General features: G+C 41.6%; 1 protein-coding gene across 2 annotated transcripts in view; it reads right to left on the reverse strand.

Moving 5' to 3' along the window:
• The window catches only part of sema4bb (sema domain, immunoglobulin domain (Ig), transmembrane domain (TM) and short cytoplasmic domain, (semaphorin) 4Bb), a 56,837-nt gene that overhangs the window by 5,415 nt on the left and 28,401 nt on the right, over positions 1–23,021 (reverse strand). For both annotated transcript variants that reach the window (XM_061040380.1, XM_061040372.1), the window contains exons 3-14: positions 12,832–12,992; positions 12,508–12,570; positions 11,848–11,946; positions 9,720–9,831; positions 9,120–9,236; positions 8,589–8,746; positions 4,084–4,265; positions 3,374–3,524; positions 2,614–2,824; positions 2,259–2,374; positions 1,232–1,389; positions 300–391 (exon numbers count right to left, since the gene is read on the reverse strand). In XM_061040380.1, coding sequence (XP_060896363.1) covers positions 300–391; positions 1,232–1,389; positions 2,259–2,374; positions 2,614–2,824; positions 3,374–3,524; positions 4,084–4,265; positions 8,589–8,746; positions 9,120–9,236; positions 9,720–9,831; positions 11,848–11,946; positions 12,508–12,570; positions 12,832–12,992 — 1,620 coding nt within the window. The remainder of the gene's footprint in view (positions 1–299; positions 392–1,231; positions 1,390–2,258; positions 2,375–2,613; positions 2,825–3,373; positions 3,525–4,083; positions 4,266–8,588; positions 8,747–9,119; positions 9,237–9,719; positions 9,832–11,847; positions 11,947–12,507; positions 12,571–12,831; positions 12,993–23,021) is intronic.

Here is a 23,021-nt window from a genome sequence, read left to right on the forward strand (position 1 = left end):
AATTTGGCAGATATGACATAAAATACTATAATAAGAGGAACTGCATTCTATCACTTCATATTGAACCATTTTAAATTCATACTGTATCTTTCATGATTAACTAAGAGTATTTGAAAGCTCTGACTTCCTCTACAAAGAGCTGCAGGTTAAGGCATCAGACTCATTCGCAACAACCTGTGAGCTTTCTTCTGTGAGCTTTCTTCTGTGACAGCTCTATGTGCATGTTGTTGTTTTGGTGTACACAAGTGACTGAAAACACCTTTATCAGGAACCGCTATACAGAGAGACATCCCACTCACCAGAAGCTGTTGGTCTGGCAGATCTGCTGCTGGGAAACGTCCTGTTACAAATGGCTGATGTATCAGCCTCCTCCACATCCTGCTGCCAATGACTGAGACAAAAAACAACAAAACAACAGGGTGTTGGTCAGTAGCTGTAATGAGAGGCAACTTGAATGGAGGCAACCATTTCTGCTTCCAAGCCTTTCATTTAAAACGAGACGAGGGCTTCATCAGCATGACTAAGAGAACAGTCGTCTTTTCAAAACTACTGGTTAGATCACATGGCTATGAGCTTTACCTTACGTTGTTGTTTGGGTACATCGCTACGTCTAAAACTGCAAATAAAAGGCCATATCTGTGAAATAATGAGAGGTCACCTGTCTCCCTCACCTAGCTTATTTTCCTGTTTTTCATTGAACACACTGGGCCTCTTGCAAAAACGTATACAAACAGTTTTATCAATTTTGTCTGATTTGGATTTTTCTCTGCGGCATGAATGAAATTCAAGCGTGTTTCAAGCATGTCATTGGAGTCATTATCAATAATATACTTATTTACTCAGGGGAAAAATACTAATTTATTAATAATTATGAAAGAAATACATTCATAATACAAATTCTTTCAACAAATCTCATGCTGAGTAAAACCTGCGACAAAGCCTAACTGAAAGACAAAACAGGAAGTTAATAATAAGACTACAAAAGGCCCAGTGTTTGTGCCTTTCACTTATGGATTGTTTTTATTCGTCCAAGTTATGGACCAAATGTTTTGGTTAAATGAATGTACTTTGTCCCAATGAGCTCCTTGGTTCTTTTTTATGTTAAAGTCATTTCTTAATCAATTCAATACATAACAGCAGCTTCATGAATTCATTGTTGATCAAATGATTAGAAGGAAATATTCAGGGATGTTTTTAAAGTATTTGTGGAGACATGTCTGTGATCTTTCACCTGTCGGGTGGAGCCATCCTGACATCCCGACACAGCCGCCCAGTCCAGGCGCAGTAGGGGTCTCTGGACAGCACACACTCTCCACAGCTCAGGTAGTTAGAGCAGTTAGCCACAGGAACCTCCACCAGGCCGGAGTTAGACGACACGAACAACAGACCCTGCAGAAGAGGAGAAACCATGTGTGAGTCAGTGTGAGAGGTGAACACAGGGCCAAACATAGCTTCGGCTTATTGTGACTATTTTCCTGATTACTGAAAGGGAGAACATGTTTGAACTCTTACTTTAGATAAACAGAAGGATTTAACCTTAACAAAGGACTAACTCTGACCAGCTGTGTTCTTACATGATGCCAGCTCAGTTGTTTATCTGTGCTCATAAACATGTGATAACCATGCTCAGGTTGTTACTACACAGAATTCTCTTCATTTAATCTGTTTTTTTTTTTTGCATCTAGGACACTCTTCAGTCATGGAAACTTTTTGAAGTAGTACGCTTTGAAGCAGTACGCAGTGTCACCATGATGGTGACATTATTCTGACATACAGCACATCCCACTTTTCCCAATAGTGCAGTCTATATTTAGACCATCTTCTTTACTGTTTATTGAATATACATCATGTCTGTCTTTAATATCCCCATTTGGAGCAAGGAATATACTCACAAATAGTATCTATGACTATACATAATCTTAGATAAGATTGCTGTTTGGCTTCCCTTGCCCGGGGAGAGGCCATTATGTAATAAAGGGAGAAAGGTAATGAAGTTTAGCTCTGGGTAAAATGCCAGAGAGGATAATAAAATCACTTCCAGACGGAGCTATAAGTTACTGGAAAAACTCAATGGAAAAGCCACGGCTGAAGGAAAATGTCTGAACCACTGTGAGCGCTGGTAAATTTTGCTCTTCTATATTTTTATTACTTGAAAATGACGTTAAGAGTGAAATGAGTAAACTCGGTGACATATTAACTAGAAACGGACAAAAAAACTGTGAAAACAATAATCATTAAGATGACAGAGTGCTATTTACCCTCTGAGGATCCAGTTCAATGTGCTGCACAGGCTGAGGCTCAGGAAACAGAATCATCTCCTCTATGATGTGCATCTTATCGTTGGCATTGATGGCTTTATGGAGTTTTCCATCATCTTTGAGAAACAGAGGGGGAGAGGAAGAGACTCAAACTTATGGCAAGAAGAAGTTTGTGGGGAAAGAAGAAACTTCTGCGGTTTAAAAAGCCGATACACACACGGATCAACTCACGTTGACTTTGGTCAAGATGAGTTCTTTTAAATGTGCTTTATAAATAAACTTACCTTGACTATTCTCGTTTCTATTCTTAAAATTGTGTTTTACCTGCACAAGTCACTTTGCTGAATAGTTGTACCTGTTCCAATGAAGAGCACATCATAGGCCCTCTCCATGCCTTCGATCTTGTGCACAGCGATCTGTGTGTAGCGCACACTGCGTTTCAGTAACAAGGGGGAGCTGCGGATCACACTGTCCATCAGGAAATGGTCCTTGACAAAGTTGAGCACTTTATCAGGCATGTGCAGGGACGACTGGATCTCCATTTGCCTGGCGTGGTTGGTCACACACTGTGAGGGAGTCAATTAGAAATGAAAAATGAGACTCCTGATTATGAAAGCAGTCCTGGAAATGCAAACATACATTGAGAATGTGTGTAGGACTGTATAAAAAGCATACAGTTTGATTCATTGGAAAACAAAGACTGACTATAAAGGCTATGTTATGGTAGATGAAGTTTTAACAAGGGGATAAGCAGAAATTAAGAATTAGGCCAAATGTCAGCAAGACAGTGCTTTTGTAATCTGTCATAAATCAGGAAGAAAACCCAGATGTATGACAAAGGAAATGACCAGGTAAGTAAAATGAAAACATCATTAAGCTCACTCTACAAGAAGAACAGGATATACTTGGTTGTACTATGTAGCACATATTGCTTGTAAGAGTGAAAACAAAATGGTAATTAATAATAAAACCTCTGCTGTTATTTTTTCTGTTAAGTGAACCTTCATCTTTTTGACTCAATAGCCTCTGATGCTGATTGTAAGATGAGCAGTCAACCTAAACCCAAACATGTTGAATTGTTTTGTTTATCACAGGATCCTTTGTGATTCACTCACCGCCCCGGGCCGAGGTTCCGGCACTGGGTGGTTGTAGGTGTACCACTGCTGTGTCTCTCTGTTGACCTCTCTGTAGCGCCCGCTGAAGGCTCTTTCCACCTGAGCCATGGTGAACGCACACACCGCTGAGCTGCCTGATGCTCCTTTATACCTGAGGAAACATAAACAGTTTTCATCTTTTCTATGTTTGAATTTATGACACAAGACACAATTATTTTTTTTAAAAGGAAACCATTTAGAGATTCTGTCTCACATTTGTGTTTTCTTACAGTATGTGGCCATTTTTTACTCATTCTGGCCTTTCTGCAGTTCACCTCATTTGCTCATGAAACTGGAGCAGCATGTTCTCACTGGAGGACAGTAGAGAGACTGGAGAACGGCTGTAGTAGCTGCTTGAATGATTTCCATATGAAATCCTTTATTATGTTGATATAATAATTAGCCATTGGGGTTGCATGAGCTTGTGTTAGTGTTTAAGCTCATTACAGCTGCTCTAAATTCAGAGCAGCCAAGTAACAAAACGTATCTTGCCAAGTTTGAGTGCAGATATCAAATCAAAACTGGCACAAGATGGTGCGGAGAGCTTTGTAGATTTGAGTGTCTGCATGTTTGTGCATAAACATAAACTGTAACCGTGCCATGAATTAGAATGGTTAAAGTGCCTGTGTGTTTTTGAAACGTGATACCAAACCCCTCCATAGGTCTCTTACCACTGCGAGGTGAAGACACCATAGAAGACAGTGCTTTCCCAGCTGTCTCCCATGGGCTTCAGGACAAACATGTCCTGGATGATATTAAAGGGGAAGCCATCATCGGGGAGGGAACAGAGCAGCTGGGCCTTCAGGAAGGTGGTCCATTTCTTCTGCAGCACCCGCTCACCACCTTTATCCCCCTGCAAACAGCCAAACATTGTTCCAGTTTGTTAGAACAGAAGACCTCATGTCCTATTTAACCGTGATTTATACAAAGTGGTGTTGTCACAGCTTATACACTTTTTTTAGAGAGACATCCTAGAAATAAAAAGAAAAGAACAGAACGTTTGTAAGGACATAGAGGAGGGTGATGGGTAAGGAGCAGATGTAACAAACATCTGATAAAGATTAAAATGTTTGTCACTGTTTTATTACTGCTGAGTCTCAAAAGAACATGATACTAAATCTGGACACAAAGAGAAGAGAATGACGTAGTAGAAGAGCATTCAAAGCCCTCCTTCAAAGCCTATGTTTCTGGTGAAGGCAGTGGCTCACGATGACCATTGATGATTCAGTTATGAGAGTAAATGTGACAGAGTGAGCTCTGGACACTAGACCAGGAGTGGAGTGGAGCAAAGATAAACTTTCAGCTGATTAAACCAGAGTAGGGTTCAAGTGTTAGATTCTGTAAAAAAAATTTTTTTTTTTGTACAGAGAAGCTGAAACATATGAGCGACGTTACAGCCAGTGTGTGTGGACTTCTTTTGTGCTGCTATCGACCAGCTGTGTGCATGTGGAGTCCCTTGTGTTGTGTTAAAGCTGCATTTCCTCCTGTTTGCTACAGAAGGCGCTGTTGAGGCCAGGAAACCTGAAAGTGATTATCACCTGTTATCTTAGGATAAGGAGGAAAAATAATCACAACCAACCCTGATTTCAATGTTCTGATTAATTTCAAGTGTTGAAGTCCTTTCTTGTGGTGCATTTCAACTGAAATTCAAAGGATGTTTTGACGATAAAACTCAGAAGATTAAAAAAATCTCGCATAAAAGAAGACTTGGCAAGAACATATCAGCTGCTCTTTGAAGGAGAAGAGACAGTGGAAATGAAAACAAACAATGGTTAGTTATTAATTACATCTTTGAAGTCCACATCAGCAATTCAGTTGCTCTTCTATAAGATAGAGAAGAGGCATTCGCTCATTTTGAGCTTTCTGGAAATGCTCACATAAACAGTTATCAGACGACTTTGCAATGACGGGCAATTATCAAAGGGTTTATAAAGACACACCAAGACACTCCTAAAAAAAAAAAAAAAAGCAAGCTGAAAAACACAGGGGAACAAGGAGGGGGAAGAGGAGGAGGAGGAGGAGGAAGAAAACGACAAAAACAAGTGGTCTCGCCCAATCTCAAGACAGCTCTCCTGTCTCAGGTCCAAACGATCCCATCAACAACACGGCCCCCTAAATCCTGAACAACTCCAACGCAACAGCACCAGGAGAGATAATAAAATGTACAACTATAACTACGTCTGCTTCCTCCTCTGTGTGTGTGCTTACACAAAAACAATCATGTAGCTCAGTGGAGAGGTGAAACCTCGTGGGACTGATGCCCGGTCTGGGAGCCAATTACTAGGCTGTGGTGGTAGCCTGTCCACATAATGAGAAGCCCACATTCCTGCTCTCTCAGCTGTCCACGCTGTTGTTACTGTGCTCCGCTGTGAAGCTTGTATTTTCAATCGTATCGACCACTCCTCCCAATAACTGCTCTCCAGAAATATATTCCCCCTCTTTGTGCCGTGTTACACTGCTCGTGAGTTTTATCTTGACCTCGTATTTTTTGATTCCTTACGCAGATGAAGAGGTAAAAAAGAAGTGGGTGCCACACAATGTTTATAATCTGCCTGCTTCCCTCAGTCCCTCAGTGTGCACACCTGAATAAACAAAAGAAGAAAAAGGAGTGGAAGGAGGGAGGGGCGGTTGGGAAAAAAGGGGGGACAAAAAACAACTTGGAAGCAGATTTGCTCGGCAAACTTCAGTAAAACAGTAGTGAGTAGAGCTTTAAAACACAGAAGATGCTTTGATTTATCTTATCTAACAAGACACATGTCAACTTTATAAGGTAGCAAAATGTCTGCCAAGATCAACATCCAAAATATTTCAGATATTGATGTAAACCACATTCACACATATCTGGCCTTGGTCTGTTAAATAGAGAAAAAAGGGAGTGCATGCTCTCCGTCAGTGAGTTACAGATACTGAGGCCGCTAACAGGGAGGAGTCTTCATAGCTCAGCGTTACCTAACTCGGATCTGAGTTCAGCACTTTCTGCTCAATGAGGGAGTGAACGGGGTGTGTGCTCAAATTTAAACTCTATTCCCAGAAAGTGGTGAGTATGTTCATGACTTAGGATGTCCAGCTGCAGCAACTCAGGACCCGATGTCTCCAAAACATTTGAGACTGATCTGTTCTGAATTGCTTAATGCAAGCTTGGAGAGGCGAAAAAAAAGGGTTCAAATTAAGTAAAGACACTAAGGGTAGGGCAGGTGAATTCTAAAAAACAACAACAGTAGCAGCAGCAGCAGCAGAGGAAGACGCACACAGCTGATTGTCACAATTAAGGGAATTGAACATAGAACCTGATTGCTGCAACCTGCGTCAAATCCACACGGACATCATTCACATATTTCCAGTAGATCTTAGTTTCTAATGTGCACCCTCCACATATATACACAGTAATGCACTTCTTCTTACTCAAGACATTTCCTGTGAATCAGTCCTGTTTTTGGTATTCTTTGGCATTGAGGTAATTCAAAGAAAGTCGTCTGAAACAAATATACGCTGGCTTGAGTTGTAGGCCACACTGTAACCTACTGAATGCATGACTGTCGAACACAAGCTGATCAGAAGCACCAGAGCTTTATGTGAAACTGTTTGTTTTTTATGTCTTCTAATGGACTCCTGAGTCTGGCAATAAAGATGATGATGATGATGATGTAGTTTGTTAGAGATTTCATAGTACAGTTCCATGTCTAGTTTTTGTTTGCAGGGTGGATCACTGTCAGGCTTTGAAAACCTCCAATGTAATACGTGATAGAACATTAATTAACCTCTCTACCCCAGGGCAAGTCTAGACTAAGAGCCAGGTTTCTATGGGAACAATCGCTGACACAAGCTTATTTTTATGTCACACTATAATATATATATACATCATAATACAAAGTTTTGCAGACAACCAACATTTTCTGCTGGAGTGAAGGGAGCAGCTGATTGGGTACAATAAGTCAAATAGTGAATAACTTCTGCTGACGGTAGCCAATAAATAGAAAGGCTTTGTCAAACAGCTGAAATTTGACATCCATTTGAAGAAGTTTGTCCACAGCTTTACTTTTAGAAACTAGATGGTAGGACACATTTCTTATGTGTCATCTCGATGCACTTATTTGTAAATGTTCTCAGCGTTTGACCTGACACAATGGAGAATAAACCACCTGCATCACTGCTGCACAGCCACAGAACTGACTGAAAAGAAAGCTGTCAGGAAAAAAGAAGGCTGCTACATTCCTCTGAAATAAAAGCCCTTTATCGAGCAGAGAAAGCCATTCTTCTGTCTCCATTGCACAGTGCATCTGCAGCAAGTTACAACAGTCTGGGGCGGGAGGGGGGGCTCTTTCTGTCAATGATTTCCATATATAGAACCCGGGAGGTGCTGTGCTGGCTTCCAGAGGTGTCGCAGCACCGAGTGGCAGAGCCAAGCAGGACTAAGTCATTAAGCTGTCACTTAAGATTACATGCTGTCCCCACGATTACTCACATTAATGCCTCCATGAACAAGAGTATCAGACAGGGAGGATGCTGAGTGTGTGTATATCGGGCAGCTTCGTTGCTCTTTAATTGATCTGATGACAGGTGGAAAGGGATAAAGTCTGCTGTTGATTCTTCAGGGGTGATCAAACAAACTAAACTCTGTGAGAGGGAGGAGGGGAATGACGTCAGCAGTTTAAATGACGCGAGTAAATTCTGCAGTTGCTACAGTATGCCTGCAACAAAAAACAGGCCATAGTGTAGAGTGAAAAAAAGCATTTCATATTGCTGCGAAGCCCCTTGAATACTAATAATGCCTGCAAAGCTCAAAGCACTGGTGGAGAAAGGCAAAGAGCTAGAGGAACGGACGAGTGCAGCTGACATTGTGAGGGAGATGGAAGGAGAGAGGGAGATGACATTGCAGGGGAAAAAAGAGAGGGAGGGCAGTATGGTGAAGTAGGAGAGGATGATTCAGGCAAGGGGAAACCAAATCTGTTGAAAACATGGTCAAATACAGAAAGCTTTGATGCAACAGTGACATGTTTCCATTGCATGTACTCGTTCGGTTAAATGCTACCAAACATGCTTTGACATGGGAGCGTCCCGCCTTGTTTTGAGGTAATTCTAACAGGATTAAAGAGAGAAAGCTTAAACCCTGCTGTGCCTCGTATTTTGTGCATGAATACCTCGCGTAAAGGCCTCAGCCTAACCCCAGGTGTCTTACCTTACACACGCGAGCAATCCTCGACACAATGGTGTTGTCAAAGAAGTCAAATTCTTTTCCCGCCTCGCTAAAGAAGAAGTAAATCTTGTCGTCGTCTCCCACGGGGTTTCCTATTGGCTGACTCTCCTCGATGTAAGCCGAGCCGACAAAGACAGGATCTGTTAAAAATAGCAGAAAAAAAAACCCGCAAAGGAAATATGTGTTTAGAGAAAAATGTTATACCTTCATCATGAACACAAGGGAGCTATTTTTTCAGCCTTTGGTGCCATCGTACCTTTGGAGAGAGTTTACACAGGATTGGTTGAGTGTGTGTGTGTGTGTGTGTGTGTGTGTGTGTGTGTGTGTGTGTGTGTGTCTCGGGGTTTTGAAGTGCATGTGCTAGGACTGATACAGCTTGACTTTGCTCTCGGTCTGCATGCATTAGCCACTAATGGTGGCTACTTTCTTGAGCTTATCTACTCTGTTGAGAACATAATGGAAGATTTGTGGAGAAAAAGCAGTCTTATCTCCTGACTTTAAATAAAGTCTTACCTTGCAGCCACTTCAAAGAGTTTTCTGTCTTTAGAGCAGTTCCCTGACCCAAACTCTTGTAAATTACAGGTTCATTCCCTTGGAAGTTGCTGACAGTACCCGTGTACAATTCACCATCTGTAAGACCAAGAAGAAAAAAAACGCTTTAATATGTGAAATGAGGAGCCTGATTTGCCATTAATTTAAACATGATAAGATATATGGAGATGATGTGCTGGGGGCTTTCTTGACTGCAGCGGAGGAAGTCTGAAGTAGTTTGGAGTGAACTGAGAGCAGTCTGAGAAAGGGCTTAGACAAATCATTTCTTCCATTTAAATCCAGCTCAAACACAAACAGAGTCTGCTGGTGTCCGGCTCTTTATCAGAAAGACTGACACAGACAGAAGACATTAGCGTGCGGATCATGAATTATTACTGAATCAAAGTTGTAATTGGCATCAGAGTTACTCCAGAAAACAGCTGAGGGTGTTTTCATGCAGAAGCCACTCATAATGATACTAGTTATTTCTCGTGACAAATGTTTATATTAACATGACGAGAGAGAGAGAGAGAGAGAGAGAGAGAGAGAGAGAAAAAAAAACACCCTTGAGTTATGACATACCAACGATGATGGCAGTGGATTTGTACTCCGGATTAAAGGGGCAGCGGCTGCGCCCGTCCTCCATCACGACCTCGCCCACTTCATCTTTCTCCAGTGTGAACGTTGATGTGTTCTGAGACAAGACACACACACACACACACACACACGTCCCTCAGGCACAGTCCAATTAAAGTCTACTTACAGTAAAGGCTGAGCTAAAATGAGTTCACAACTAACAGCTTATTCTCTGCATTTATTCTCTGCAATATGACAGCACTGTTACAGTAATGTTACTTTGGTCACTTAGAACTGTATAGTACTTATCTCTGGTAAATAAGCCAAGTATCATAGGCAAAGAGGGTGACACTTCACATCCTCTGTACAAAATAGTCCTTTAAATGTAAGAAAAGTAAGAGTCTGACTGATTCAGGAAGATTCTGAGTCCCTAAAGAAAACATTTCTGGCCCATTGTTTGCAGATTTATGTCAAAATTGGGAACAGATAGACTGCGAGAGAGACAACAGAGAAGTATTAAGAGATGGAATCTAGCATTCAGGGTTTATTTTTGACTGGATGTGTTTAAAAAAAAATGGCACAACTGTTGTCCTTAAATTCCTGTTTTGAAGAACTTTTCAAAGGTCTGTTTTTAGTGGTTAAATCTAGTAGACGATGTAATTCATTCATTCAGGACTGATGACAAAACTAAGATTCAGTTTCAGTCAATAAAGAGCCGTAGACAACACTTTGGTTTATCCTAGGTGTCTGTGCTTTAATTCATGTTTTTTTGTCTGAGATACAATAAATGTATTTAAGTTAAACAGGGGTCTGAATATTTAGCAGATATCCTGTAAACTGTGGGCAGGGAGGGACTTACAAAAATGAGTCATACTACGGCAAGTGTGGATGAAATGTTGTACTAATGATATTTTTTGTGTGTATGCCAGACTACCCAAAGCTCAAAGAGATTCAATTTCCAAATTAATAAAATCGAGAAGCAGCATTTTCCTACATTTGTCAGGCTGAAAGAAGCAAATATGTAGAACTTTTTTTTAATCAATATGAGCATTTATTTTGCAGGTTCTTTTTTCATGATAAAAAACAACATGCCTATATTGACATTAAAACTGCAGTGATTTAATTCTTAACTAACCATCATTTTCAAACTCATGTGATTTATGTGACTTGTGTCGGTAATGTCAGCTTTAGCTGAGCTAAAAGCATTTTGGCACAGAATTTAGACGGTAGTTCCCCCCCACCTTCACTTGTTCATCATATTTGAAACAACTTGTTCCTTTTACTTCTCATCAAATCAAGCATGACAGTATAAATGCCTCTGCTGCTTGGACAATCTTCCCATGCTCCGTCATAACGAGTTATTGTTGCACTTAGGCCTTGTTTTAATTCATGTCTGTCATTGGATTGTTTACTGGATCTCCTTGGATTCAGTGTCTCACTGCCAGTAAAAAAAACCCTGAGACTGTTTTGAGAACAGCTATGAAAATAAAACATTTATTAACATTAATAATGTGCATTCATAAGAGTGTGTGGCCAGTAGGAATGTCCTGTGTGACACACAAACACGCACACACACAGCTCTGGACTCCGTCAACATGACAAAGTGTTCATCTTGACTCTTCGGGTTCAGAGATGCCCGGAATCCCAGTTCAGGGCCGAAGGTCCTGCAAGGTCACCTTCAGTCTGAGATCTCCCGTTATTTTCTGTCTGTCTGAAGTCCAAAGGACAGAGTTTAATACCCGGCTTTAAGAGCAGAGCTGTCGCCAAGCTCGACTGCCCCCCTATCACTGAAATCAATGTCATTCTGTTGTCGGTTACAATCGCTCCAGATTTACTCCTCTGCAACACAAACAGATCTTGTGCTTCCCTATTGCTGGAAACCACACAGCTCCTGTACCCCCTGTTGACTTGTCTGGCTAGAGTGGCTCAGCAGCATGTGGCTACGCCTGGATAACTGCAGATCAAATGCTGACATGGTAGATAAAAGAGCCTGATTCCCAAAGAACACCAGAAAATGTGGAAAAATTCAAAGCTGAGCTAGTGAGAGAAGTGAAGGGATATAAAAACCAAGACTTCTTTTGATAGAAAGAGAAAAATCAACTCTTGAAGGTCTGGATGACAGGTTAGTACTTACTATGTAGGCACAAATAGGACTGAAGGCATAGGTCCCACACACATAGAGATGAGTGCTGTTCAGCCGCAGGAGAATTTTGATGTAATTGAAGCAATCAGTCTGGATGGGGAAAAAACAGAGAGAGACATTCACAAGAAATTCTCAAAACTGCATGAGGAGAAATCCTTAAAATTCTGTGCCTGACAAATACTTCAGAAAGTATTCGATACAAATTGTTAGAAATATTAGAACGCTGTGAGGAAAACCTCCCAGCATCTCCCCGCTTCTCTGTAAAACACAGACAAAGCTGTACACTGCAGTACAAAGAGTAACAAGGTTTGTCGCCTAGGGATACAACAGCTGGCATGACAACACAGTAATAGACAGACAAAGTAGAAGAAGCAGTGCACACAATCTCAAAAAGAAGTAATTCCCTGTCGAGCCTGCACACTTGATGAATCTGTTTGTCAGAAATGGAAAGGTTTGTCAACACAGAACTCAGTTTATCTTCTCAAAACACCAGTGAAACAGTTCAGAGCAGGAAGGGACAAAAAGGAAAGGAAGGGAGGAAAAAACAAACACCCCTTACAAGTAAACCCATCCTTTCCATGCTGTCTTTATAGAGCTATTTTCCTGAGGTGTTTTCATTATTGTGCTGCAGCAGTTTAAGATGCCTCTCACCTCCAGGTTCTTCCCTTTGAAGCTGCATTCTTCTCTTTTTCCTGCAGGAGTGCCCCACGTCAGCTGAAGAAGAAAAAGAAAACCCCTGAATAAATGATGTCGAATACAGGAAACCATGCTTATTTTGCTTAGGACTGTTTCTTCAATATCAGAATGTACAAAGAAGATGCTGTGTGTTATGGCACACTAAAGAGAAAACACTTCATATTACACATAAAGTACAGGATGCTGTTTGATTCAACAGGTATATAACATGGAAACATTGTACTGGACTCAGCATAAATACAGGTTTTTTCTCTGATTATCCATTTGACATGTACTCACATTCTTCTGCAGCTTGTTCTTGCTGATGTCCGAGAGGCTAAGGGCAAACAGCGCCTCCCGGGCTCCGACGTACAGCATGTCGTCCTCCTGGCTAAGCAGCAGAGACGTGTAATTGTAGACACCGTCCGCAGAGAATCTCTTGGCCGACCTTTCCTTTGCATCTGGGGAAAAGAGCAGGAGATAAAACACACTCTTGAGATTACTATCGCTTAAGAGGAGAGGGAAAAGAGGAACAGACTGGTACAGAACGATACCCTCATGCTGAAAGTACAAGAACACGCATGAAAGTGCTCACAAGCACATCAATTGATCCCCAATTACAACGCTCATGATTCTGCCAAGCTGTGAAGACAGTTCTTGCCTTCTGCACGGAGAAAAGCAACCAATGATTTCCATATCAAACAGCATTTCTTAATGCATGAATGCATGTTGGGAAAGTTTAAGGGTTTAAAAGGGGTTCCCAAACTTCATCTCCTCATATTAACAACATTTCTTATATTCATGTTATTAGACGACAAAAAGCTGAATCAAGAACGGTTTTGTCAAATAAGATACAATTCTCAGTCTAATTGAACTTTAACATGTATTCTTAACAATGCAACTTGTTCAAAATGAATTGTGCAACCCCTTCAGCAGTTAAAAATTAAAAAAGCATATCTAAAAATATCAATACTTGGCAGCCATGAGACGATATAATATCGCCACACAAAATATCACGATACTATACTGCATCAATTTTATACCCCACCTCTACTGGAAACCATGTCTCACCCTAACTTTTAGTCAACCTTACGACAGGCTGAGAGTTGGAGCCGAGGGGGGTTTTAAGCCTCTTGACGAACCGTTACATCGCGCCCACCTGTCAATCATGTCAACTAAGCACCTAACTATGGATAAACACTTATTGTTCATAAAATCAAGACGGAGCCGTTCAAAAATCGTTTTTGTACCAGGCTGCTTACATGTTTATTTATGCTGTAAAAACAGATTTTCTTTGCTGTGGTGTGTATGTGACTTCCGGTGTTCCTGCAGCCATCCTCAAGCAGACTTGACAGACTGCAGGATTTTGCACTTCCGCATAGGCTTAATTTTTCAAGACCAGAGGTTAGCACTTGTGTACAATACTTCATATATGTTCTTGGTTAATTTGTCATAGCAGACAAGGAAGAAAATGTACATGCTCAAGATGTTCAGAAACTTATTTTATCTTCTTGAAGCTGAAAACCTGCTAAAGGATCCATTATTTAAATGAGTATCTGTGACTACCAGGGGCGTGTCCAGAGGGGTTGACCAGGGGTAGCATGGATGGGCCACCCTTGAAATCTGATTGGACACCCCAGGTGCCACCCCCAAGAATCTAAACTGTGATTGGCTATGTTCCTTGTCAGAGGCGACTATTCTGGCTACTCCAATGAATTTTGTAAAAAAAATAATAATAATAATAATAATTGTTTTTTGCCTACAAAGAGCCACAAATTTAGCAGGGAACAAGACCAGGTGCACAAACATCACATCAAATCATCTGCAGCTTAACACATAGTTGTGAGTTTAATTCAAATCAATTTATTATACCAACAAGAACAACTGTCATTGAGTTTGTTGTCATCCCATGTATCTTTTGACTGTCCCCTTCCTTTGTTTATCCTCTTGCTGGTTGTAGCCAACAGCTCCTGTAGCTCAGTGAAAACATGTCACATGTGTGCCAGTGAGCCACATCCACACTTTCATGTGCTGGCCTGCTCTCTGCTCTGTGCTGGCATCAGAGTAAAAGCCTCTTCAGCTCAACACCCATCCAAATCTGCTTCATTCTGCTGCTGCAACACTCTTCAAACGGATCTCTTTTGCGGTCGGCCATAAGTCAAATGAGTTACATTTTCCCCCCACATCACTCCCTCTCTGTAGAATCAAGTGGTTCTTGTTATTAAGTACAGATTCAATGAATGCATTTATAGCTTTTTCTTTGGCATCGCTAACAATCTCTGATCCTCTGCAGCAGCATCAACAGCAGCATTTTTTTTTTTTACTGCAAAAGAGCTCTTTATAGGTTTGGGTTGATTTTGCAGCCTTGTCCCCGTGTTATAACCTGCTCAAACTATGCAATATAAATGGAGGTAGAAAGTCAAAGACGACATGAAAACTAGTTTACAGTCATTGTTATCCTTCGAGAAATTACTGAGTTGGGTTTTGTGGATGTTATTCGCTTCATATCTTTTGGACTAATAATCTTCTAGAGAGGTCACCAAAGACATGGGATATGTGCAATCAAATATTTGTGCATCCTCTGCTTACATACTTCTCATCCTCTGCCGTTTTTCCCCATCTTTGTAAATGTTTATCCATTTCCTCTCATTCCAAACATATTAAACACACTCCATGTGCTCCCCAAGCCAAAACGCTGGGGGTCACACACTCCATTTGCTTGTCCAAATAAGATTACTGGTTCGTATCGAGAGTCATCAACGCTAATATTTGCTGCAGTTAAACCGTTTACAGCCCTTTCCCCGTGTATAACCAGCTAAATTAATTCAAATTTAGACACTTCTGACGGCAGGAAAAAAGACACCAGCAGTTGGTTCATCTCCAGCACTCCAGGTGGTTCGCTGGACCGTAATGCAAATGGAGGCAGTAAACAGCAATAAACGTTTACAACCCACGACTTAAACTTTTCAATGTGCTCACAAACAAATGGTTCAACTAACACTCAAGGCGCTTTGGCAGATGATCGTCTTCCCCTTATGGGAGTTAGAGCCAGCTGCACAAACCAGATCTGGTCCAAAAATCAAATCTTAGGCTCTTTCCAGATCAACAGCCCTCGTTCTGTTTAAAACGTTTCACATCTGGAGTCAATGAAGAGAGGGGCCTGTCATTATAATCCAGGGAGGGGATGGATTAAAAAAAACGTCCTATTGTCATGCTTAGGTCATCCAGGACAGAGAAAAAGTTATGTGGGGAAGGAAAAACTTGTTTATTTCAAGGTAAAGTAAGTCTGTTAAAGATGCCCTAAATGCTCATAAAGTGAGCTAGATTCAGTCCCGTTGGACCCCGCTGTTAGCAGACAAAGCAGTGCCAGCTCTCCTCCCAACAGGGGGACATATCATCGCTTCACTGTCATGGCTCCCCTGAGTTTTACCCATTCACTGGAACCACAATCAGCCTTCCCTCAGCATATTAAAACTCTCTGACATGAATCACAGCGACATCCTCTTCGACAGACAATGAAATAACGAGCGGAGGAGAGCTAACTCAGAGGAGTCGGGGGCTACTTGGCAGGATGTGTGTGTGTGTGTGTGTGTGTGTGTGTGTGTGTGTGTGTGTGTGGGGGGGGGGGGGGGAGATTAGAGGTTGGGGTAGTGAGTAGGAGTTGTGGTTTCCAGGACGATTAAGATGTTGACCTATCAAGAAACATGCAGACGAGAGGAGAAATATTTAAAAAGAACTCTGAGATGGATTTCTGATGCGTGACAAACGTCAGAGCTGTTACAAGCTGCAGAAACTCGATGCTTCCTCTGACTGTTTTAATCCACATAGGTTTTTTTTTATTTTTTTTTATGCACTTTCTTTTGCAGCAGATCAGTTGTGTGTTTTGACATGCTTGCAGCAAAATGTCAGGCATCTGCAGGCCATTTCACAGCCAGGTTCCATGTCCATTCATCACTGGCCTGTTTAATCAGCTGGCTGTCACCAAGCTGGACTTTAACCTCTGCTAATACTCATCACATCACACCTTCCATCAATATGGCTGCTTTATTGCCAGTACTTACTTTTTTTTTATAGCATCACAGGTTGCATGCAAACCATTCTCATATTTATTTATCTCATAATTTCTCTGAGGTTATAAGGGCTGCATGGCATAATAAGTATGTGTTCAGATCTACAAACTGAAGGGCAGGTGCATAGATCAAAGGATGTATTATTTGAAGAACAATTTGCAAATCCCCTTTAGCAAACTAATAGGAGAAAACCCAATTTTGGCTGCACATTCTTTCTAATGCAATGATACTTTTTTTTTTTTTACCAGAGCAGGAAAGCTGGCAGGAACAGAGAGCTGCTGCTCTGTGTTCACAGAAATGTTTGCTTTGTAGTGAGAAAAATTCTTGGCATACACGATGATCAGCTACAAACTCATTGAATTACATAAGATACACAAAGGGGTAGAATTTAAATCTTTACTTAAGAATTTCAAATTCTGCTTGCATTTCATCGGTATGTATGTGAAGTTTATACTATCCCCAATTTGTAAGCTGCCTAAGTGATGTCACAAGGGGTTTGAAACATTCACTTTGCTTGAATTGAAGCTCATCTGCCTGGAGACAATGTTTTCACATAACAGGTCAAAGAAAACACATTAACCCCAATACAAATATCAAATATGTTTTAATTAAACATTGAAACCTGTGTCAACTGTGGAGGAAACTATGCTAACTTTGTCAAGTCTTTTATGCTAAGCTACCTGGAGTAGCTTACACCACAGACATGAGGGTGGTGCAAATGCTTTCATCTTAACAGAAAGTGAAAAGCTGTTTACCAAAATGTCTGTAACAAAGTGGCTGTAATGTTGTATGTGTTAAAAAAAAACACTTCATGGCCACAAGGATTCACTTTTTTTTTTAATAAATATCTTTAAATATTTTCTAATCAATTACATTTTTGTGATATGTATAAATGTTTAGAAACCAGACCTCCAAAACAACACAGTGACATCAACTGAAATTTGCCCCCTCTGAATTTATTCATTCACATCACAGCTGAGTGTGCTCATTGGGTGCTTACTCACCATTAGGTAACTAAGATATCATCAGAGGGTGCAAGTTTACAGACACAGTCTGGCTGAGTAATAAAATCCATGCCAGCCCTTTGGCAGGCATCATATTTCAGAGCAAACGAGGCACGATCAACCTCTTTTTCTTAGGTCTAATAGTACTCGGAGGGCGGGGCGATTGATCGGCGGCCCGGTAGGTGTACACTTGCCAAGAGACTCCTAAAAGCCCCGACTGTAAACATGCCCCAGATTTACTAAAGCAGCATGAGCCAAGTCACAAGGTGAAGGGGCAACGGGGACAAAGGGGTTCACTTGCAGCCCAGGCAGAGAAAACCCAGAGGAGAGCAGAGAGAAGCAGAGTTGATATTAATCTCACAGCAAACTCTGCTATCTTACATGCAAGGCACAAATATATAAAAAAAATAAAAGAAACCTCTGCTCTCTGCCAAGCAAAGCTACACCGCAGCGCACAGCTTCAAGGCTCTCTGTTTGACTCGATTTGACAAAGAACCTCATAGCAGCGGTGCAGCTCCCTGACTGAAGCCCAGAAAAGTCACTTCAAGGTCATCGCAGTTCTGCGTCTCCTGATTTTTGGGCGAAGTGATGGTTGTTTATTGGCTGGTGGTGACTACTGGCATCCAAACACAGCTCTGTTGTGTGCTACTGCTGTAATTTGTTAGACAAGTCTGAGCAGAAACACTGTTTGTCTGCGCAGTTAGAGGACACACACCTTTGATGAAAACACAGACCAGGTCTAGGCAAACTTTTCTTTGTATTTTTAGCACAAACTATTTACTTTTTTTTTTAAAGTTACTCTGGCAACATGAGTGGATTATTTTATTTTCAAATCACACTTTGCTGGACTGTAAATGAAAACAGACCTCACTGAATCAGAATGAGTGTGACATTTACGGTATATGTGTGTCTCACAGATGTGTTTGGGTGTTAGAAATCACTGGGAATTATTTTGTTGCACTGCTACAATTTTGTGTGAACATAACATGCTGTGTGTTATGTTCATTTTTAGTTTATGTTTGTGCGTGTATGTGTGTGTGTGTGTGTGAGAGAGAGAGAGAGAGAGAGAGAGAGAGAGAGAGAGAGAGAGAGAGAGAGAGAGAGAGAGAGAGAGAGAGAGAGAGAGAGTGTGTGAACACATCATACTGAGGGACAGCTGCACCTTGTAGATAATAACCAGAGCCTGACAGTGTGTGAGTCCAGTGTTTGCTGTATGTGAGAGGATTATTATGCAGTAAAAAGGTGTAAATGGTGCCACATGATTACATGTGCAGGCCGTAATCAGGGCAACAGAAAACCAAAAATTGACTGACTACTTGCTCAGTTGACTAACATTAATATGTACTGTACATGTCCCGAATTGCCAAAAAACGCCTCATTCACCCGCTTTAGAAAAAACAACATCTTCAAGACGCACATAAACCGGGGATGAGGTCAGTGAACAACACACTGCATGCCTCTAAAAGCATAGAAAAAGAGAATGACACACATGATGCTCTGCTCTGTAATTATTGGCTCTTAGGTGTCATCCTGATGCACTCTGCCTTGGCACGCTACCAGCCAGCACTCAGAGCAGCAGAGCGATGGAGCGCAGTGGTCTATCACGGCTGAAAGCTTTTGAAATCCTGGATATTAGCTTGGAGAGACAGAGAGAGACACTCTGTGGTATCTGAGTGAGTTATTTAAACACATGCTGAAACACAGAGAGACGGAGACAGATAGTTGTGCGATTTCCTCACACCGACAATTCAAAACAGACGTGTCTGTGCTTGTCATGTGTGGCGTGCCTCTTTAACGTCTTTCACTCAATCCTCCTCGTACCCACTCCCTCTAGGAGCAAGACTCAGTGGATGTCACTGGAATCTGATACACAAGGATTTAATCAAAACTGAAAGTGTGACATGCTGCAGGGTTTTACGTAGAGTTCCAATGAAATGGCTGAAAATAATGTAGTTAATAATGACTGGATTTACTGTGTTTGTGTTTTTAAATGACAAAAAGAGTTTTAGGCAGCAGTGTTTTCAGCCACAGTCTTGAAACTGTCAGCTTCCATTATTTTGGCCACACCTTTGGTGAAAAGTGGTAGCTGCACTTTTAAGACATCATTTAAACAGACATTCAAACAGTGTCCTCATTGAAAGTTTGACTGTTTGCCTACAAAAACAAATTTAAAAAAACAACACAGTTAGCACTGCAGTGTTGCTGTAACATCACACTTTCCCAGGTGGGATCAATAAAGTGTGTCCATCCATCCATCCATCCATCCATCCACAAGGGCAAAGCATACTGACCTTTTTTATTCAGTCCTCCTAATAGTAAAATCCCACTTCTTGTGTCATGGGACTACACCATATTGTAAATATTAACAGATGAAGCCTGAGTGCCGTCAGCCATCTGTCACAGCAGGGGGCCCCGAAGGCTCATCGACGGCCGCCGCCATGCTGGAAATGCTGTCTCAGCCTAACTTTCAGTCAACCTAACGACAGGCTTACCCCCAATTCACACATACTCCGTGTGCGCCGCGGTCCGTCAGTGCCACGGTTTTGCTCCGTCGGACGGCTCGCGCCCATTCACACTGGATCCGTTTCTGGGACGTCAGCGCACCCATGACACGTCACAGGAGAACTACAAGATTTGACGTAATGTTGATAAAGTGATGAAAAATATGGTCGCGAGTCCGTATATTGTGTTTTATTTTGAAATTGACCGGATGCTCTGTGCGTTTCCTTGTCTGACTTCCTGTCCAGGCTGTCATATTCTGTCCAGCTTGACGCGTGCCTGCAGCGTACTCTGGCGAAAATAGACTCGCTGCATATTTGAAACGGAGCAGTTCGCAGTGCCGTTGGTGGCACGCCCCGGAGACGGACCGCAGCGCGCCCTGTGTGAACACAATGATTGACTAGAGTGGCAGCTAAGTACAGCGTAGTGCGCGGTGCTGACGGATCGCGGCGCGCATGGAGTATGTGTGAATTGGGGGTTAGAGCCGAAGCGGGTTTTAAAGGTCCCATATTATGCCTTTTCTTGTTTTATTTGCTCTTTAGTGTGTTTTCCAAATGTCCTGTGCGTGTTTAGGCACATCTATGTGCAAAAATTCAAAGTCCGCGGAAACGCGGCTTCTCCTACGTCCTCCTGTTAGCTGTAGCATTAGCTGCATGTAACGCTCTGTTCTAGCCCCCCTCGATAAAAATTTGTCAGTCCGACGTCATTGTCAGTGTGAGATCACTGATCTAAGCCCATTGGCTTGTTGTGGCAAGCCCAGCAGCTCATGTTGCACGCCCGTTAACTTCTGTAGCACGCCCACGATATGCCGTAGCCCGCGGTAGCACAGTAGTGCTAAGGTGCTAATGTTTATGCTCCCCTCGGACGGAGCCAGTGGCTGCATTCCCAATATGGTAAAAGAGGCGGGACATTTCCGAGACGCGTGCTGAGCAACTGACCAATAACGACAGAGTGGATCGGCAGACCAATCAGAGCAGACTTGGCCCACGTGGGGTCTAACAGTGGGGGCTCAGCAGAGTGTAGCTGACGGACTCAGAGCGTAGAGGGAGCAAGGAGGAGCAGTACATGAAAACAGACACTTTTTTCGGACTTTAGCTATTGTGAACGTACAAAAGTAGGTACATAGATTAAATATACAAACCCCAAAAAGGGCATAATATGGGCTCTTTAAGCCTCTTGACGAACCGTTACATCCCGCCCACCTGTCAATCATGTCAGCTATGTGCATAATGGATAACATGTATTGTTTTCAAAATCAAAACAGCACTGTTTAAAAAAAATGCACCCCCGGTACAGTGTGTGCCAGTGATGACAATAACTAATCAGACTTATTTCGGTTTTTTTACCAAGCTGTAAACATGTTTATTTATGCTGTTAAACTGATTTTTTTTTGCCAGTCATGTGTATGTGACTTCCAGTGTTTCTGGAGCTAGCATCAAGCAGACACTCGACGAACTGCAGGATTTTGCACTTCCGCATTGACATTTTTAAGACTGGAGGTTGCCGCTTGGATTATAACCTATAATCACTAACATTTAAATAAAACAAATGACTTCTTTCCAGCAACAGATTTTCAACTTATTAAGATCCTGTAATTACCACTCAAGAAAATAGTTTTCCTTGTTAATAGTAGGTCAGACATTTACATGTCTTTCACTACACAAGGGATAAAAAGTTAATTATGCATGCAGACACTGTTTCAATGCTTCAATTAATGACTTCACCATCATCGTTTCCTACATGGAGAAGCTATTATTGTGGCGAAGGAAAATTCAATACTTTTATCACTTAGGTTTCAAATAACAATAATCATAAAACAAAAGGTGCCTATAAAACAAGAAGGAAGTACTTTTAGATGCATCAGTTCTTCTGTTGCAAAGTAGCTGCTGTAGCAATAAGACAACGGGAAAAATGAATGACACATTATCTATGGCTCAGCAAAGAAGACTGGAAGAAAAAAAAAGTCATTTCATTTAGCACTGCGTACATCCTTATGCAGCTGGCCTGCACATGTTCACAGAAGGTTTCTGCTACAGTAAGAAAACCATCAAAGGACTGTTTAAAACGTCTCCTCTGTCGTTTCTAGCTTGCAAACTTGGCCATTTTTGGGGCAGTGGTGAAGCCTGTGTACAGAGTGCCCTTACTTTGTATCGGCAAGTGTTGAAGGTCAACGAGTGATACTACAGCATGCAGACACGACCATCTAACCTGTGTGTGTGTGTGTGTGTGTGTGTGTGTGTGTGTGTGTGTGTGTGTGTGTGTGTGTGTGTGTGTGTGTGTGTGTGTGTGTGTGTGTGTGTGAGCCTCTGAAGAGGCCCTTTAAGAGAAAAGCAGGACTGGAGTCTCAACTGAGCCTCCTGTTCTCTCCTCATCGACCTCAAAGTAACCAATGACAGGAAGTGGCTGAGCACGTTGGTTTTACGCTCTTTGCTAATGGCTTCTCACACATGCACATGCACGCACATTCAGCCAGGCAGAAACACACAGATTTTTTTCTTTTTACATGTAGGATAAGAGGCATGTGGAGCATATTAATAAACTGGATCACAATCAGGAAAGTTCTGTCCTTCATTTAAAAACACTTGAGATGTTTTAAACTGTTACATTTTGTCCTCAAACCCAGTTTTAAACCTACTTATGTTCTGGATATTATTCAGTGCATAAAATTGTCAGTTGAGCCTTAATAAAAAGCTTCTTGACATAAGACACAGACATTAAACACAGGACAATTATTTGCCCCTCTTTTGACATAAACATATTTAACATGATTTTATAAAAAGTGCCACTGTGTAAAATTCAACATCAGTGGAATCCACAAATTCTACTTCTTGAGATCATACGTCTGGTAATGAGGGCATATTCAGAGGTTGTTACTGTATACAGTTTTCCTCTATAGACTGGTTCCTGACATAGTTAC

The sequence above is a fragment of the Labrus mixtus genome, chromosome 1 (assembly GCF_963584025.1).
Source record: "Labrus mixtus chromosome 1, fLabMix1.1, whole genome shotgun sequence".
Taxonomy (NCBI): Eukaryota; Metazoa; Chordata; class Actinopteri; order Labriformes; family Labridae; genus Labrus; species Labrus mixtus.